Consider the following 17864-nt stretch of genomic DNA (forward strand, 5'->3'; position numbering starts at 1 on the left):
GGATGGACGGGGCAGGATGGGGAAGCCCCTGCCCAGGCAGCGGTGAAAGGCCCAGGCCCTCCTTCTCTGGGCCAGCCTGGCCACCTACCCCTGGGTGTCCAGGCAAAGACCTGCACAGTCTGGGCCGCCATGTCCTCATCTACAAAGGCACCGGATTAGATCAATGTTTCCCAAATTTTAGGCATTTTGTACCACCAGGGTTATGACCATATTTGTCTTTAAGTTAACTCACATTTTAAATACTTCGATAGGGACTTCGCTGGTGGCGCAGTGGTTAAGAATCCGCCTGCCAATGCAGGGGACACAGGTTCGATCCCTGGTCCGGGAAGATCCCACATGCCGTAGAGCAACTAAGCCCGTGCGCCACAACTAAGTCTGTGCTCTAGAGCCCTTGAGCCACAACTACTGAGCCCGCGTGCCACAACTACTTAAGCCTGCACGCCTAGAGCCCGTGCTCCGCAACGAGAGAAGCCACTGCAATGAGAAGCCTGCACACCACAACGAAGAGTAGCCCCAGCTCGCCGCAACTAGAGAAAGCCCGCATGCAGCAACGAAGGCACAACACAACCAAAAATAAATAAAATAAAATAAAAACTTTGATAAATGCATTTATCAAGCAAGCTTTACATCATTATTATACTTGGAAAGCCTGTAGTATCACTTGCCAAAACCAGAAAATAACTGCAAATATTATAAAGAAAACAAGGAGCTATAAGTAAATTCTAGAATGCTGAGCTTGAGACCGTCTCTCTATTAAAAATGGACAACGACAAATGTTAGAGGCATTAAAGACACATTAGCCCCAAACGGAGTCCTTCTCCTTGATATAATCAGAAGTCTTGAACAAAAACTGAAAAGGGCCTGAATCACAGTGTAAAAGCCGGCAGTCACTCCAGGGTTGACAAATCTGGTTTAGTTAATTCAAATTGAGTTGATGCTGGGTGCTACCTAACCTGCCGTCCTGGGTACCATCCATATCCCCGTGGTTCGCTCTAAAATCCCTTCTGGGAGGATACCGCACCACCTCTTAGCAAGGCCAGGGGAGATGTGGGTTCTTTCATTCATTCGATCCTTCCATCATTCACTCAGCCCAAGTTATCAGCACCTCTCTGCCCAACCGGGGGTATAGGGTGGCTGCCACCATGATCCATCCTGGCCTGAGGGAGCTCCCAACTAATGGGCAGAGGGGAGAAAGCACAGGATTTGGAGACAGATCTGGGTTCAAATCCTCCCCTTGCTAATAGCTCTCAGTTTCTCCATCTGTGAAATAGGTTCGATGACCCCTGCCTTTTCAGCTGGCTGTGAGGATGGCATCAGATTGTTCAGGGCAGTGCTGGGTGCAGTAGTTTGCTCTTGGTAGACAGTGGCTCTGCTAGCTACCATGAGGCCCTGATGGGCCATTGCTCAGTGTAAGGGGAAAAGTGGGCATTTGTCCAGTGCCTGCCACGTGCCCAGCACTGTGCTTTCTGGTACATTCCGTTCTTCACATCATATAACCTCCCAGGGGCTGGTGTGCTATTATGATTGTCTTCATTTTACAGACAAGGAAACTGAGGCTCAGAGAGGGCAAGTGCCTTGCCCTACGCCACACAGTACTTCCACCTCCAGCTTATGTGAAGACACTTGGACCCCGGCTATGTCTTCTGCGGCTAACCTGGCCCTGCATATCCCCAGCTCCAGGCGGCTCCTGAAACCCAGCACTCAGCTTGGCAGGTAGTTTGTGTCCAAAGTGCCCGGAAGCATCCACTCTGCGCCAGACTGAGTTTCGACCACACAGAGCATTATCCTCAAGGTTCAGTGGGGGGAGCTGCAGGATGCGGCAAGATGAGCCTAGAGACAGGAAGGAAGCTAGGAGGGGCGAGAGGGGGAGCTAGGGGTGGGAGATAGGGAGGGAGACAGAGAGGCAGAGACACAGAGAGAGAAAGAGATACACACACAAAGAGACAGACAGTGGAAGGGTGGGGGGAGAGACAGAGAGAAATGGGGAGGAGCAAGAAGACAGACAAAACCAGAGAGGGGGTGGCGAAGGCTGAGAAAGATAAGATGGGGAGGGAGACAGAGGGATGATCGGGGACGGGTGGGGTGAGGTGCACCCCGGCAGGGCTCCCAGGTTGCTTCCACAGGTGGCACAAGATAAGTCCTCCCCACCCTGAGATGGAGGTGGGGACATCGGTCCTATCAAGCTGCCCCCTGAGTGGCCTTGAGCCCCAGGGGTGGGGGATGGGGCCCCGAAAACAACCTTTGATTTCCTGTGTTGAACACTCGTGGCTGTCGGAGCAGTGGTCAGACTGACAGAGGGGGTGGAGAAAGGTAGGCATGATGAGCACATGGCAGGAAGGCGCAGTGCTGGGGGCATGGGGGACTGCTGTCGGCTTGGCCTTTCCTACCTCCCCCATGGGGCACAGAGAAACCCCTGCTCTTCCTTCCTGACGAGGCGGGAACAGGTGAGAGAGGCCACACCACCCGCAGAGCCAGGACCACGGCACCATGTGGGAGCCCCCCATTCTGAGAGGCCTGGGCTGGGGGAGAGTTGGGGGTGGGATTCAGAGCCAGCAGACTGGGGCTTCCAAACATTGTAGTTCTCCTTCTTATGAGCTGTGCATCTTGGGCCAGTCCATTCACCTCTCGGGCCTCAGGCTATGAATCTGTAAGGTGGGACAGTAATCGTACCAGCCTCAGAAGGTGGCTGTGAGGGCGAAGTGAGTCAGAACACATGAAGGGCTTGGCATAGTGCCTGATAGGCAGCAAGCCCTGCTTGAGCACCCTCACGTAAGCTCTGTGACCCTGTAAGCACCACTGCCTGCCCTGGCCCCCAGGGCCCACCTTCTCCTCCCAGGTGAAAGGAGAAGCAGGCCCAGTGCCAGCTCACCTGTGGCTGGTCTTCAATAAATCTGGGAGGATTTTAGGTCCTTCCAGAGTCCCGAATAAAGTGGGTGGAAGGGCAGCTGGGTCTCCACAGGAGGTAACTGTGGGCCTCCTGGGGCCATCACCCCCCAGGACCAAGGCTCCGCTCTGGGTACCCCGAGGCTTGGCACAGACCTGAAAGCTCCTCTTCACTTTTCCCTGATTTATATGTCTGACCCTTGATCTCTGGTCCCTGCCACTTGTCAGACCCCTTTCCGGGCTGGGGATCTTGGAATCTGAGGGGGCAGTGCCCCCTGCCCAGCTGACCCTGGGGGTGTCCATGGTTTGGGATCTAAGGTCTGGACAGTGTCCTGCGACAGGGAGTGGAGTGTCAGGTGGAGAGAGACAGGGAGGGCAGGGGGAGAGGAAGGTGGACAGAGGTGGAGGAGAGAGGGGGTAGAGGGATCGAGAGAGACAGAGGGTCCGAGGGGGCGGGCGCGGAGGGAACCAGGAGAGAGGGAGAGAGAGCCAAAGGCAAGAACACAGGAGAGAAGGGGGAGAGAGAATACAGGGGAGAAAGGGGAGGGGCGGGGTAACAGACGGCAGAGCGAAAGCGAATCAGACTGAGAAAAGGAGAGACAGCACGCACGGAGTTGGGGTGGGGGGCGGGACACACAGAGACAGGGAGACACTGAGAGACACTTACCGAGAAGGAGGGAGAGACAGAAAAGGAAAAAATAAAACAAGCTCGAGAGACAGGCCAAGCGGCCAAGAGGGAGAAGGAACTAAAGCAACCAGCGACGGAGGCGGAGGCAGCTCCGGGAAAGGAGCCGCGGGCCGCGGGCGCCGCACGGGAGGGTCCTGGAGGGCGCGGCCAGACCCAACAACAGCTCAGCAAGGGCCCGGCGCCCGGAGGGCGGGGCCGGCGGGCAGTGGAGGCGGGGGCCCGGGGCGCGTGGGGAGGTGGGCCCGGGGCGAGCGGGGGCCCCGGAGGCGGGGCGCGGCCGGGCCGGGCGCGGCGGGGGGCGGGACGCGAGGGCGTGTCCGCAGAGGAGCCGCCTCCGCCCCGCCCCTGGGTTGAGCGGAGCGGCTGAGCCCGGCCGGGGCGCCGGGGCCGGGGGCGGCTGGCGCGGGCAGGAAGCGCCTCGCGGCCCGGGCCCGCCCCCCGCCTCCTGCGCCTCCGGGCTCCCGGCTCCCGGCCGCGCCGCGCCCCATGCACTCGCCGTGCCGCGCAGCCCGCGCACGCCCGGATGGCTCGTCGCGGCGCGGGCGGCGCACCCCATAGCGCCCGGGCCGCCGCGGCCAGCCCCCTGCCGCCGCGCCCGCCATTCTGGGCCCCGCTGTGCCCGCCACTGCTGCTGCTGCTGCTGCTGCTGCTCCTGGGGGCGGCGCGGATAGGCGCCCTGGAGATCCAGCGCCGGTTCCCCTCGCCCACGCCCACCAACAACTTTGCCCTGGACGGCGCGGCGGGGACGGTGTACCTGGCGGCCGTCAACCGCCTTTACCAGCTGTCGGGCGCTAACCTGAGCCTGGAGGCCGAGGCGGCCGTGGGCCCGGTGGCCGACAGCCCGCTGTGTCACGCCCCGCAGCTGCCGCAGGCCTCCTGCGAGCACCCGCGGCGCCTCACCGACAACTACAACAAGATCCTGCAACTGGACCCCGGCCAGGGCCTGGTGGTCGTGTGCGGTTCCATCTACCAGGGCTTCTGCCAGCTGCGGCGGCGGGGCAACATCTCGGCGGTGGCCGTGCACTTCCCGCCCGCCGCGCCGCCCGCCGAGCCCGTCACGGTGTTCCCTAGCATGCTGAACGTGGCGGCCAACCACCCGAACGCGTCCACCGTGGGACTGGTCCTGCCGCCGGCCGCCGGCACCGGGGGCAGCCGCCTTCTCGTGGGCGCCACGTACACGGGCTACGGCAGCGCCTTCTTCCCACGCAACCGCAGCCTGGAGGACCACCGCTTCGAGAACACGCCCGAGATCGCCATCCGCTCCCTGGATGCGCGCGGCGACCTGGCCAAGCTCTTCACCTTCGACCTCAACCCCTCCGACGATAACATTCTCAAGATCAAGCAGGGTGCCAAGGAGCAGCACAAGCTGGGCTTCGTTCGCGCCTTCCTGCACCCTCCCGACCCGCAGCCGGGCGCCCAGACCTATGCGTACCTGGCGCTCAACAGCGAGGCACGCGCGGGCGACAAGGAGAGCCAGGCGCGGAGCCTGCTGGCGCGCATCTGCCTGCCCCGCGGCGCCGGCGGCGACGCCAAGAAGCTCACTGAGTCCTACATCCAGCTGGGCTTGCAGTGCGCGGGCGGCGCGGGCCGCGGCGACCTCTACAGCCGCCTGGTATCCGTCTTCCCCGCGCGCGAGCTGCTCTTTGCGGTCTTCGAGCGGCCGCAGGGGGCCCCGGCGGCCCGCACGGCTCCGGCCGCGCTCTGTGCCTTCCGCTTCGCCGACGTGCAAGCCGCGATCCGCGCCGCGCGCACTGCCTGCTTCGTGGAGCCCGCACCCGACGTGGTGGCCGTGCTCGACAGCGTGGTGCAGGGCACCGGGCCGGCCTGCGAGCGCAAACGCAACATTCAGGTATGCCCAGGCAGCGGGGGCGCTGGGGACCAGCCCAGGGGGCTGGAGAGAGAGCGTGCGGGTAACTGGGCAGGTTGTGCGCTGAGCGGGTCACACGTGTGAGTGTGTCGTTACCTAGATGTGCGTGTATGGAGACTCAAGTGTATACTCTGAGCCACAGGTGCATTTGCGGGGACCCAGGTGTAGTCGCGAGGATACAGGTGTCAGCAGAGGTGGGGGGCGCTGCTGTGAATATGGCCTAGGTGTGCGCGTTGGGCACTCAAATGAGTGCTGGGCTACAGGTGCACATATGTAGGTGTGCGGGCGGTCGGGTTGTGGATGGGTACCCAGGTGTGCGCTGAAGAGAGACGAAGGTGCATATACATCCCGGCTGTGCAAGTGAGGGTCGCAGCAGTGGGCTGTGTGCACAGCAAGTGAGTGCAGCATCTGACCAAAGGTATGTTCTGGGCCGACTGCATGAGCCCGTGAGGGCTGCTTTTGGGAGTTGGCAGGTGTGTGCATGAGTGTGGCAGGTGTGCAGGGAGGCACGCAGGCGTGCATCAGGGCCCTGCACATGGGGGGTGAGGGGAAGCAAGGTGTATGCCCCAGACTTGTGTGTCGCTGAGCTGGGTCACACAGGCGTGCGGGCAGGCCGGTGCGTGTGGCAGGGACACACTGGTTCCACAGGGCAGGCCTGGGTGCACAGTGGGATGTGTGCGGCAGGGGACACAGGTGTTTGGGAACCAGTAGGCACTCTGGGGAGGCCGCTGGTTGGCAACTGGGTGTGTTCCTGAGGCCAGCTTTTTATTCATTCATCCAACACACATTTACTGAGCATGTAGCATGCACCAGGCCTGGGGGCTACGAGGAAGGCAGTCACACTTGTGGAATGCCTACTAAGCGCATCACATGGCATAACTCTAGGTTTTAACAGCAGTCCTCTCAGCTAGGCTCTGTTCTCATCCCCATTTTACAGATGAAGAAACTGAGGCACAGAGACATTCACTAACTTGCTCAAGGTCCCACAGAACTAGCAGAGGCAGGATTTGAATCCAGGCTGTCCGGTCTCAGCATCTGTGCTCGTAGTGCCGCAGAGCCTTTGCCGCCTTACAGATGTGGAACTCAGAGTGTGTGTGTTGGAGGAGTCCCGGCCACTGGGGTGGGGAGGTGCCGGCTCCAGGAAAGTGGAGGGACGTGAGCAGGACTGCATGTAGCGCTTGAGTGGGCTGTGGGGATCTGGAGGGAATGCGGAGGGCCAAGTATAGGGCCACAGCAGCTGGGGTGGGGGAATGGGGCCCAGGTGTCTGGGGCTGGGCAGGGCAGGAGCGAGGGGGCCAGGTTGGGGGGGATCGATGTGTGTGTTGATCCTGGGTGGACGTGACACGGGGGTGCAGGAGGGATCTGTGTGTGGTTCCACTCAAGGAAGCGCATCAGCAAGGGGTCACTTCTTTAGAGTGCCCTGGGAGGTGGACCCCTGTGCCTTTTCTGCACTCTCCATCCCGAGCTGAGTCAGGGGAGACTTGGCCACTCTCTTAGGAAGCCTCAACTTCTCAAAATGCAGAACTTAGCCTTCTCCTGGTGATTACGGAGCTCTCCTTGGGGCCAGGCTCCCTGTGGCTCTGCCCCATCCCTTCTCTGTGATCCTCAGGCCCTGGCAAGAAGCTGTGAGATTAATTATTCCCCTGTGGGTGTGCCCAACACTGGGGCTTTGAGAAAACGCAGATTCCTTCTCCTGCAGCTGGGCCCTCACACTGCCTACCACCCGGCTGGCTGGCTGCCCTAAAAGTAAAGGTCACGGTGGGTGAGCAGGGCAGGCTGGCCCGGGAGCCGGTCTGCTACCAGCAGGGGCCAGCTTAGTCAGGGTGGTCACTCGGCGCTGCAGTTGGGACATGCGCTCTTCCCCTCCCCAGAGCCACATGCCCCAGTGGGCTGTGTTTGAGGGCACAAGCTTTGTGTCCGAGGGTCTCAGAGCCTGAGGAGGTGAATGGGGAGTCAGTCGCTGCTCTACGGAGGGAAGACCCTGTCGGAAGGGCCTTCTTCGAGCCTTTCCAGGCCTGTGTGTCCATCTAGGCCCTCAGTGAGAGGCAATCCGTGGGATTCCTCAGGCCGCCACAGTCTCCCCCTCCCCCTCCCCCTCTGGCAGGAACCGTCCTCGTTCCCACGGTCCCGTCCCCAGCCTGGCCTGGTGCAGTGACTCACTGCAGAAGGGAGCTGGGGCTTCCCTTTTCTTCGGGGGCAGGGCCTCTCCAGGGACACAGCCCCAGGGGCAGAGTGCTCGAGGGCCTTCTCCCCGCCACAAGGTGGGGTGGATTCCTGGCCCTCCTTGGCCATTCTCCCTGTGTCCTCCACACCCCTCTCCCCTTCCGCACGCCCAGCTGTGGGCACAGGCCACAGGGTCTGGGCCTGAAGCCTCAGGTCGGGGGTGGGAGAGTGATGCTTATTCTTGCTCCTGGCTGTTGCCAGCTCCCCAGTTACAGTCTTAAGAACTTGGACCTTGCACCCGGGGTTAAATTCTACTCTGTCACTTCCCAGCTGTGTGACCTTGACAAGTGACTTAACCTTTCCGAGCCTCCGTTTCCTCATCTGTAAAGTGGGGACAGTGAATCTCTAAGGATTGCTGAGGACCAAATGAATTAATTAACGTAAAGCACTTTGTACCCGGCATGTAGCAAGCACCTAGTAGATGTCTGCTGTTCTTGTTATTATTACCCCGGGGGGACATTATTAGCACAGGTCTGGGCTTGGTCCTGGACAGCAACCAGTGACCTATTTTGGCTTGTTCTGCAACAGTGAAGACCCCACCTCTAGCGCCCAATGGCAGCCTCAGTAAACATTTCCTAAGTCCCTACTGTGTTGCTGTGTGCTGGGGACCTATGGTGATTCCCTTACTGTCTGCTCTCGTGGACCATGTGGCCGGTCCTTCCAGCCCAGAGGGATGGGTGCTGTGATCCCATCCTGGCAGACAGAGCCCGGAGAGGGGCATCGAGGCCTCTGGGGAGAGTGGTGTCAAAGTGCAGGTGGGTGGGTGAGCAGGAGTTAGTCACACCAAGCTGGCGGGAGAAGAGGAGGGGTCCAGGCAGAGGCTGTTCGCCTGTCAGAGGCCTGGAGGTAGGAAACAGCAAGACGGACTGGAGCAGTGAGAGGTGGTCATTGTGGCTGGGGAGGAGAAACAGGAATTATGAGCAGGGCTGGGAAAGGCGGGCAGGCCTGCCATGCGGGTGCGGATAGGCGTGACTGTGTCCTGGGGACATGGGGAACCATGAAGGGTTTTAGCCAGAGCATCTGATCTGAACGAGCACGTCAGTTTCTTCCTCTGTAGAGCAGGAACGATAATAAAAACACCAACCTCGCAGAACCTCTGTGGGGATTAAATGAGATGCTACAGGTGAAGCAGTTAGCAGCGTGCTCGGCACACGTGTTTGCAGTTGCTGTGATGGTTTTTAAGGGAGCTAGTTTAGAAAGTCGTTAGGTGGTTGGTGAGGAGAGAGGAGAAGCAGGGAGAGTAGGAAGGAGGCTGGCGCCATCTTCCAGGCAAGTGGTTCACTTCTTCATTTACAAATATTTCTTGAGCACCTACAGTGTGGTGGGCACTGGGCACAGAGGTAGGGGTGGCTGGCCAGGTGTTGTTCTAGGGGGATGTGACAGGCCTGGTCTGAGGGCACAGAGAGAAGAAGCGGGGGGGTGTTCCGGACGGATTCAGATGCCTGGATGTAGCCCCAGAGGTGGGGACGGACAGGATGGAGAAGGGATTTGCCCAGTCCAGCCCGGCATTGGGATGGAAGTCGGGGATGCGACAGGGGTGCCTCTGGGGGAGACGGTGGGTTTGGTGGGGGGGCGGGGGTGAGTACCAGGGGCCTGGAGTCCCTCTTCCTCCCAGCCCCGTCTGGCCTGACTGCTCCAGCACCAGGTGGTCTCAGTGGGGCTGGACAACGGGGGACAGGACCCTGCCCTTCCATCTTTTCTCCAGGGATGTCTGCCCCCCAAGTAGGGTGGCTCAGCCGGGCCTCTGGATACCCAGCCTCGCGCTGTTGCCCTTGGGCCCTCGGGCCTGAAGCTCCAGAGCCTCGGTTGGGGTGGTCTTGGACATTCCCTCTCCCCGCCTGGGAGGCTTTGCCGCCTGCTCACCACCTTTAAGGCAGTGAAGAGGCAGGGAACCTTGTCCTCCCAGCCTTGGGCCCCAACTTTGTCCCTGATTGCTTTGGGCATATTTGGGGCCTTTGGACTATTCTGAGAGAGAAAGTGAGAAAATTAGCCTCTGGCATGTAGCTTGGATCCCTTTTCTCAATTCACGTATGTGGTGAAAGTGAGTTGGGAAGTTGCCTGTGCTCTCGGTGGGGAAACTGAGGCACAGGGCCACCCAGCAAGGCGAGGGCAGACTGAGTCCAACTCCCTTCCCTGAATCTTTCCCTTTGGCCTATGAATGGCCATAATATTTGTATTTTAAAAGAAAAAAGAAAACGGACAGGGAAATGTCAATGTTGCATTTTCAAGGTGTCTTTTTATAGTAAAGGTGGAAAAAAAAACCCTCAGGCGATTTTAAACTGGCATGCAGTGGGTGGGTGCCCGTCGTCAAGAAGGCATTTTCTGAACCAATTTAGGGGCTGAAATGCTGGGTGGAGGTGGAGGGAGATAAGCTTCCAAGATGGGCTTTCCATTTGGAGTTGGCCTGGGGGCTGGGAGTGAGCTCCCTGCTGGCCGAGGGTAAAAGAGACACTTGGGGGCACTTAGGAGAGGGGACTCTGGCAGGGTTGGCTGGGATGACCTTCTAGCCTAGAGAGACAGACACATCTTGGGCCAGGAGACGGTTAACATACCTCCCTGACCTGGGAGTGTCATCAGTCTCAACTGCCAGGTACGTGAGGGTAGAGCTGATGGTGAGTCCTGTTCTCCTGCCCGTAAGCTGTGTGACCCAGGGTGAGTCACTTACCTTCTCTGGGCCTCATGCTTTCTCCCTGTAAAATGGGACAGTGTCTCCTTCTGAATTGAAATCTCACACGAAGTGCCCAGGAAATGGCAGGTGGAGGTATGAGTACCAGGAGAAGAGAAATACATCTGAGAGAAGTGTGCTCAGCGTGTGGAACAGCTGTTGGGGCAGGGAGCGCTTAGAGGAGGGAGGCGATGGGACCAAAGCAGGCCCTGAAGGTGAGCGGGGGTGGGCGAGACAGAGGGGTGAGGCACAGGTGTGTCAGGTGCCTCCCAGCCCGAGCTCAGCTGCGGGAGGCACAGGCAGAGGAGAGAGCCGCCGGGCGCCGCTTCTGTTAATGGTGAGACGCTGTGCATCTGGTAGGCCTGAGGGTGTGCAGATGCTGGGTGCCCTCTCAGCTCTCTGGGGCTGAAAAATGACCACGGCCACCCTCCCAGTTCTGAGCAGGGATGCTGCGCGGGGCCCTTCACAGGCACCAGTGTGTTTGCTCTCACAGCACCCCACCCCCACCCCGTGAGGCAGGAAGTGCTGTTATCCCCAGTTTTACAGATGGGGGAACTGAGGCCCAGGGTCCCACGCAGCTGGCTAGTGGCATAGGGACCTGCAGGCTGGCTGTCTGGCTCTGGAGTCTGCCGTGGGTGACCGCTGGTGTTAGCTGTGGGCTCTCAGCTGGGGGTTTTGCAGTTACCCCCCCATCCCATGGAGATTTGGGTGGAGCCCTTTGTACAAAACCCCCTCTGGGGCAGCACCTCCCAGCAGGCCCCAGATAGAAGCCGGGGTGGAAGCCGGGAGCTGCCGCTGCAGTGACTCAGTTCCTGAGCCAGCTGAGGCTGGCTAGGGTATCTGCAGAGGCCCCGCCACAAGTGGGGGCTGGGGCTGAGGGGGCCTCCTGAGGGAGGCAGGGAGGCAGGAGGCACTTAGTGACATTCATCTCTGAAAATGTGATTGTGACCCCCTGGCCCTTTGGGTGCGTGAATGAGAGATGTGGTCCGTTTGAATGACTTGACAAATCCCTTTCAACCCTGACCCCAGCCCTGGACCGTGCTGTGTACTGGGGCTGGGCAGGCCGCCGCCTCCCCTCCAGGGCAGCCCCTCACTGTCCAGCGTTTGCTAGGAGGGTGGAGGATCTGTCACGGCCCTGGCCATGCCCACAGTCAAGCCTGCCACACCCACACACGCCCAGAGTGGTGGACGGGTCAGTGCTGGACCCTGGCACCAAGTCCCTGGCTTCAAATCCTGGCTCTGCACCTCCTCCCTGTGGCCTCCAGCAAGTCACTTACCTTCTCTGGGCCTCCACTTCCCCATCTGTAAAGTGGGCTCAGCAGAGACAAGAACAGGGATCCCTGGAGCTCAGCGGAGGCCTGTGTGAGTTGGCTCAGCCCCTGCAGAAACACCCTCTACAGGAGTCTCATTTGCCGATTGCCACGGCTGCCGGTTTTCATGGAGATTAAGGAAACAGGCCGGCTTCCGGGTTCTGGTTGCTGGAGGGTGGAGAACAGACACACTGTGTATGGAAAAGAAGCATGAGGGCCTGAGGGATCCCTTCCCCTTTCTGGGCCTCAGTTTCCCAGTCTGAGTTGGGCTCTGGGGTGGCAAGAAAGCCCTCCCTGGGTCACCAGAACTGCTCCCATTGGTATCATTATTATTACTTTTATTGTTGTGTCCTGGGAACTTACTCTGTCTCAGGCACTTTGCAAAAGCACTTGATGTATAATGCGGATCTTTTAATCCTGCCAGCAAGGGAATGGGGTGAGTGTTATGCTAAGTCTACAGGAAGGGGAAACAGAGGCCCACAGAGGATAAGTGACTTGCCTGAGGTCACGTGGCGGGTAAAAGGTGGAAGAGTGTCTGCTGTCAGAGCCTGCGCTCATCACCTTTACTCCCTGGTTCCTGTGAAAACGCTGACCTGAGGGGTGTGAGCCAAAGAGGCCCTCAAGGTCACAGTGATGGAGTGAATGGGTCCCTTTTAAAGTTGAAGGAATTGAGGCCCAGGGATGTTCTTCCCCTGCTGGGGCTGCAGTGGGAAGTAATGAGAACTTCCCAGTGAGGCCAGCAGAGCTGCCGAGCCCCGTGCCCAGCATGGTCCCAGGCTGGGGCCAGGTTCCCCGGGTGCAGGGCTCCTGTTTCCCACAACTGCAGCTGTCTCCACCTTCGCCCACCAGAGCCCAGACCTCCTGGGCACCATCTCCTGCCTGTCTGTGCTCCTGGTGGAGGGTTCCCTGGAGTGTGGCAGGGAGGGGCTCAGCTCTGTTACATGGCAGCCTGTTAAAAGGCATGAATCGGACCCTGCCCCTATCCCCCAGGAGCCCCCAGACAGTCGGGGAGGAGTTCAGGAGAGAAGATATGCCAAAGCAGAGCTGAGTCTGAGGGACTCAGGGAAGGCTTCCTGGAGGAGGGGGGTGTTGGAGCAGGACTTTGACAGATGGGGCTTGGGGAGGCCTTCCAGGCAGAGGCGGAGGCCCAGAGATGTGGTAGAACATGGTTTGGGTACCAGGCAGAGATGAAGCTGAGAGCATGTGAGGTTTGGGGTGCAGGCCGAGGGTTTGGACACTGTGCTGTGGGATGCAGGGAACCAGTAAGGCCTGAGGGAAGAGTGAGACACAGTTGATCTGGTTCTAGAGGAGACCCCGTGGCTGCTGGCCCACATTCGTCCTGCCAGGTGCTGGCGGGAGCAGGACGCTCTCTCCCGGAGCCCCCGCTGGGGCTGGACCAGGTGACTCCCAAGGGGCCCTCCAGCTCTGCCAGCGGTGTGGGGATTGCCATGGAAACCAGCTGGTCCCCGAGTGGAGACAGGACCGGAAAGTCTCCTGGCACCAGCCACGTGGATTTGGATCCCGGCTCCCCCCAGAGCTCGCCTGTTTTCCTTCTTTCCAAAGCCTGTGTTGAGCCAGGGCCGAACCCAGCAGGCTGCCTGGAAGGGCCCCGCTGCACCGCCCACTCTCCCACTGCCCCGCTGATCCTCGATGCCGATGCCACCGAGATAAGCAGGGCCAGTGAGCCTCGCCCCACCCAGTCCACCATCCTTTACCCTGAAACACGATAAATCACGCGCTGGAGGAGGGAGGAAGCTCACAGCTCCATTACGAGGCCCAGCGAGGCCCCAGTGGGGCGTTAATCACGGAGCGCTTTCTGCTCTGATCAGTAAATAATGGGGGGGGCCGTGGGCAGAGGGCTTGAAGTGGAGGCCAGGCCCAGGAAAGGAGCTAAACAGCGATCGGCGGTCACCTCCGCCCCCCCTCCCCCTCTCAGAGCTCGTCCACCGTCTGTGTTGGAGGTGATTGAACCCTCTGGAAGTGGCTAGCTCCTTGATGGGCCCCAGTATCCCCAGCTTGCAACCCAGGGCCTTTCCAGCTCCACGTGGCCAAACTCCCAGCAGCTGTTGGCTGCACCCGACAGAGCAGGGGGCAGAGAGACTGTGGGTTAGGACAAGGGTACTGGAGCCACAGCCGGCCTAGGTTTGAGGCTCATCTCTGCCTATTCTGGCTGTGTGACCCTGGGCAAGTCACTTTACCTCTCTGTGGCTTAGTTTCCTTTGCCATAAAGTAGCAGCAACTAATGAGCATCTGGCGAGGGTTCAGTGAGGTTATACAGGCAGAGGTCTCTGCACAAAGTAAACCATTGCTGCTTATTATTTTTGTGTTACTGATTCCACTGTGTTGTTACTATTATAAAGCTGTCCCTTCCCCACGTGGGAATGGTCTCTGAACCGGGACATTGACAGCTAGAGAGAGGGCCCCATGTCACCTCCATGTCTCCAGCACATGGGACCCGGCCCAGAGATGTTTGCTGGGAGCCCCTCGGCTGCGGTCAGAAGCCGTTGTCTGATGACTCTGGGACCGAGGCCAGCACCCCCAGGGGATCGGGAGGAGGGTGTGGATTCAGTATCCAGGGCCCCTCAGCCCCAAGAGGAGGAAGGCCTTGTGTCCCCAGGAGAGCCAGCTGCACTCTCAGCTTCTCCCGGCCTGCGTCCCTTCAGGGGAAGAAGCTGGGACCGAAACTCTTCCAGGGTGAGGAGGGGCCAGAGCTGCCGCGTTCTGCCCGCCGCCCCTCCCCCGCTGGAGCTGGCGGGAGGGGATGACCCCCCTACCCGCGCCGCCCCAGCCAGGGAAGAGTCCTGGCTGCCCATCCCACACTGTGCTCCCCTGGGACCCGGGGGGAGGGCTGGAAACGGGGCCAGGCTGGGCCAGAATGAGAAACAGCTTCGAGAAGAGGGAGCTGAGTGTCTGGGGGGCCGTGTCCAGCTAACAAAACAATGGCTGCTTGAGTCAGCGGCTGCGGCAGCGGTTCCCAGGCAGGCCCCGATCAGAGCCACCCCAGCCCGGGTGAAGGCAGCGGTGCTCATCCAGCCTCAGATGCTTGCGTTCGGGGAGTGGTGGAGCGGCTGGTCCCAGGGGCCCTCCTGTCCTGGGGCGTCCCCGACTCTCTGCCCAGTGGCCTGCAGAGATAATTGGGAATGTGTATTGAGCACCTGTGGTGCTCAGTATTGAGGGCTGCTGTGAGCTGAGCCTCTGTAGTGGGCGCAGTTATTGCCCCCATTTTATGGGTGAGAATACTGAGGCTCAGTGAGGATGGGGCAGCCCACAGTGAGTTAAGAGCTCTGAGACTTGGCACATCAGGAGCCTTGGTTTCTCTGTCTGTTAAATGGGAACCCAACAAGAGTGTGTGCTCCATGCCTGCACACAGCAGGTCTTCAGTGTAGCCCGGCCTGTGACCTCAGCCTGGGGCTGTCCCTCCAGGCTGTGTTCTGTTTGGCGGCAGGGTCGGGAGTGCCAGTTGTGGGTGGGTGGACACATCGTGCTCAGGGCGGCCTGGCTGGCTGGTCCACACGGCCCTTCCAGGTGGTGCCCAGCTGGCCCGGATGACCTCAGTGCTTGGGCTGGGCGATCCACGTCCTCCAGAGAGTGGGCCAGGGAAGCCAAGGCAGGCCCTTCTGAAGCTGTGGAAGGGTGCACGCAAGCTGTTCTGCCCATTGCCACTTGTTGGTTTTTCCTGCCTGATTCAGGCAGCCTGGGGCCAGGAAGAGAATTACTGCGCTGTGTGTCCTGAGGAAGCCTCTGCCCCTCTCTGTGCCTCAGTTTCTCCAAAGCACTGCTTTTCCCCTCCCACTCAGAGCCAGGCCTGCTGACTTGTTCTCTGGCCTGGCTGGCCATTCTCTCCCCCACTGCCCCCCACCTCCACCCCTTCAGGAAGTGAGCACCTTGATCACCAACTGGGAGGTGCTGGTATTTCCTTTCTTGGCAACAGGCAGCTTCCTCCTTGGTGTGAGGGCCATTGCAGAGGCCCCCCAGAGCCGAGTCTGTCCTGCCCCCTCCCAGGACCGGCATGCGGTAGGCCCAGGGCTCTTTTCATGCCTTGGTTTACCCTCAGTGGAGAGGTCAGCTCATTGGAGCCGTAGCCCAGTAGCCGTTGTGTTTCGAGAGCCCACACAGGCTGAAGTGGTTGGGTGGAGTTTGGGTTTGGGAGTCGCAGGTGTGGTTTCAAGTCTGGGCCTGACCTGTGCCCTTGGAGACCTGGAGAACACTTCCCCCTTTAACCTCAGAGCTTCGGGAGAAGGTTGGGGGAGGGCTTACTCACCCAGGCTCTGCAGGAAGCAGAGTTTAGTGCCCTGTTTCTAGGCCTGGCTTTTGATGCTGTGCCTGTCAGACCCCCATTACTGCCCTGCTGGCTCCCCGTTCTCCAGTCCTGGCCCCTCCTCTGCTGTCCACGCTGAGGGAGAAGGACCTGGCCAGGACAGGGGTTGGGGGAAGCCACAGAGGGGCATGCCAGGTCGAGCAGGGCCTTGAGGGCCCAGGAGCAAATTTTGGGTTTATGCTGAGGGCACTGGGGATCTATGGAAGGCTGTTGAGCTGTGGGAGGGACACAAGCCACTTTGCTTTTTTTTTTTTTTTTTTTTTTTTGCGGTACGCGGGCCTCTCACTGTTGTGGCCTCTCCCATTGCGGAGCACAGGCTCTGGACGCGCAGGCTCAGCGGCCATGTCCTATGGGCCCAGCTGCTCCGCGGCATGTGGGATCTTCCCGGACCGGGGCACGAACCCATGTCCCCTGCATCAGCAGGCGGACTCCCAACCACTGCGCCACCAGGCAAGCCCTCTTTTTTTGAAAAAAACAACTTTTTAGTTTGGAATAACTTTAGATTTACAAGAAAGTTACAAAGATAGTACAGATAGTTCCCGCATACCCTTCCCTCAGTTTTCCCCACTGCTAAGATCACACGTTATGACAGATGCGACATGTATTTGTCAAAACTAAGAAACCAACATTAGTATTTTACTCTCAACTAAACTCCAGAGTTTCCTCCACGAATGTCCTTTTCCTTTTCCAGGATCCCACGTCACATTTAGTGCTTTGCGGTTGTAAAAGCTCTTTTTGGCTGCTGCGGAAGGGTGAGTGGGAGGGGGCTCAGTGCAGCCCCCAGCCCCGTGTGGTGAGCGGCAGCCGCCCTGCAGTCTGCTGCTTAATACCCCAAGGTGATTGCTGTGCGTTCAGCTCCTCAGCAGTGAAAGCTCACTTTCCCGGGATCGGGGTTCGGTAACAACCAAAAACTTGAGGCAGGAAAGTGCCCTCACTTCCCAAGCACGAAACCCCGACAGCCGGTGTAGTCTACACCTGGGACGGAACCGCGGGTCTTGTTGGCTGCCACTGATGCCTCATCCTCCTCGGAGTGCCGCCTGCAGTGGGGCTGAGGTTTGGTGGGGTCTGCAGGCAGGAGGCGGGAGGCTGAGAAGCCAGGCTCTGGAAGCTCTTGCTCCAACTGGCTTCCCGGGGGGAGAAAGTCAACACAATTACAGTTGATAGTGAAATCAGTATGTCAGAGTTCTAGTGGGAGAGTGGGCAGCGCTGAGCTTTGGCCCCCGGAGGCAGCCAGCGGAGAAGGAGGAGGTGTCCTGCTCTTAGAAAAGAGCTGAGACCAGCAGCCGCCCGTGGCTCATCCCATTTCAGAGAAGGATCAACTGAGGTTCTTAGAGGAACCAAAAGTAGCAGCCAGGTGCCGCCTGGCACTGAACACCTGGCTCCCCTGTGTGGTCACACACACAGTGACATACAATTGACCCATACTTTTCCTTCCGTTCTCCAGGGTCCAGCATGGCAGTGCAGTGTTGCTCTCATTGTTTCTTGTTTTATATATATATAAATTTATTTATTTAGTTAGTTTTGGCTGCATTGGGTCTTCATTGCTGCGCATGGGCTTTCTCTAGCTGCGGCCAGTGGGGGCCGCTCTTCATTGTGGTGCTCGGGCTTCTCATTGTGGTGGCTTCTCGCAGCGGAGCACGGGCTGTAGGCGCGTGGGCTTCAGTAGTTGTGGCATGCGGGCTCAGTAGTTGTGGTGCACGGGCTTAGTTGCTCCACGGCATGTGGGATCTTCCTGGACCAGGGCTCAAACCTGTGTCCCCTGCATTGGCAGGTGGATTCTTGATCACTGCACCACCAGGGAAGTCCCTCTCATTATTTCTGCTTGGAAAAGAAGAAGCTGAATACAGTCATTCACACTTTAGTCAAAATTAGTTTCCTTTCTTTAGTAAACACTCACCCCAGAGCATAGT

The 17864-nt window shown here is 59.3% G+C and overlaps 1 protein-coding gene across 1 annotated transcript in view; it reads left to right on the forward strand.

Annotated features, from left to right (window-relative positions):
- The first annotated feature begins 4094 nt into the window (after nucleotides 1-4094).
- PLXND1 (plexin D1) overlaps nucleotides 4095-17864 on the forward strand; it is a 51806-nt gene continuing 38036 nt past the window's right edge. The window contains exon 1 of the mRNA XM_030840934.2: nucleotides 4095-5420. Within this exon, the coding sequence (XP_030696794.1) occupies nucleotides 4095-5420 (1326 nt within the window). The remainder of the gene's footprint in view (nucleotides 5421-17864) is intronic.

This window comes from Globicephala melas, chromosome 11 (assembly GCF_963455315.2).
Source record: "Globicephala melas chromosome 11, mGloMel1.2, whole genome shotgun sequence".
NCBI lineage: Eukaryota > Metazoa > Chordata > Mammalia > Artiodactyla > Delphinidae > Globicephala > Globicephala melas.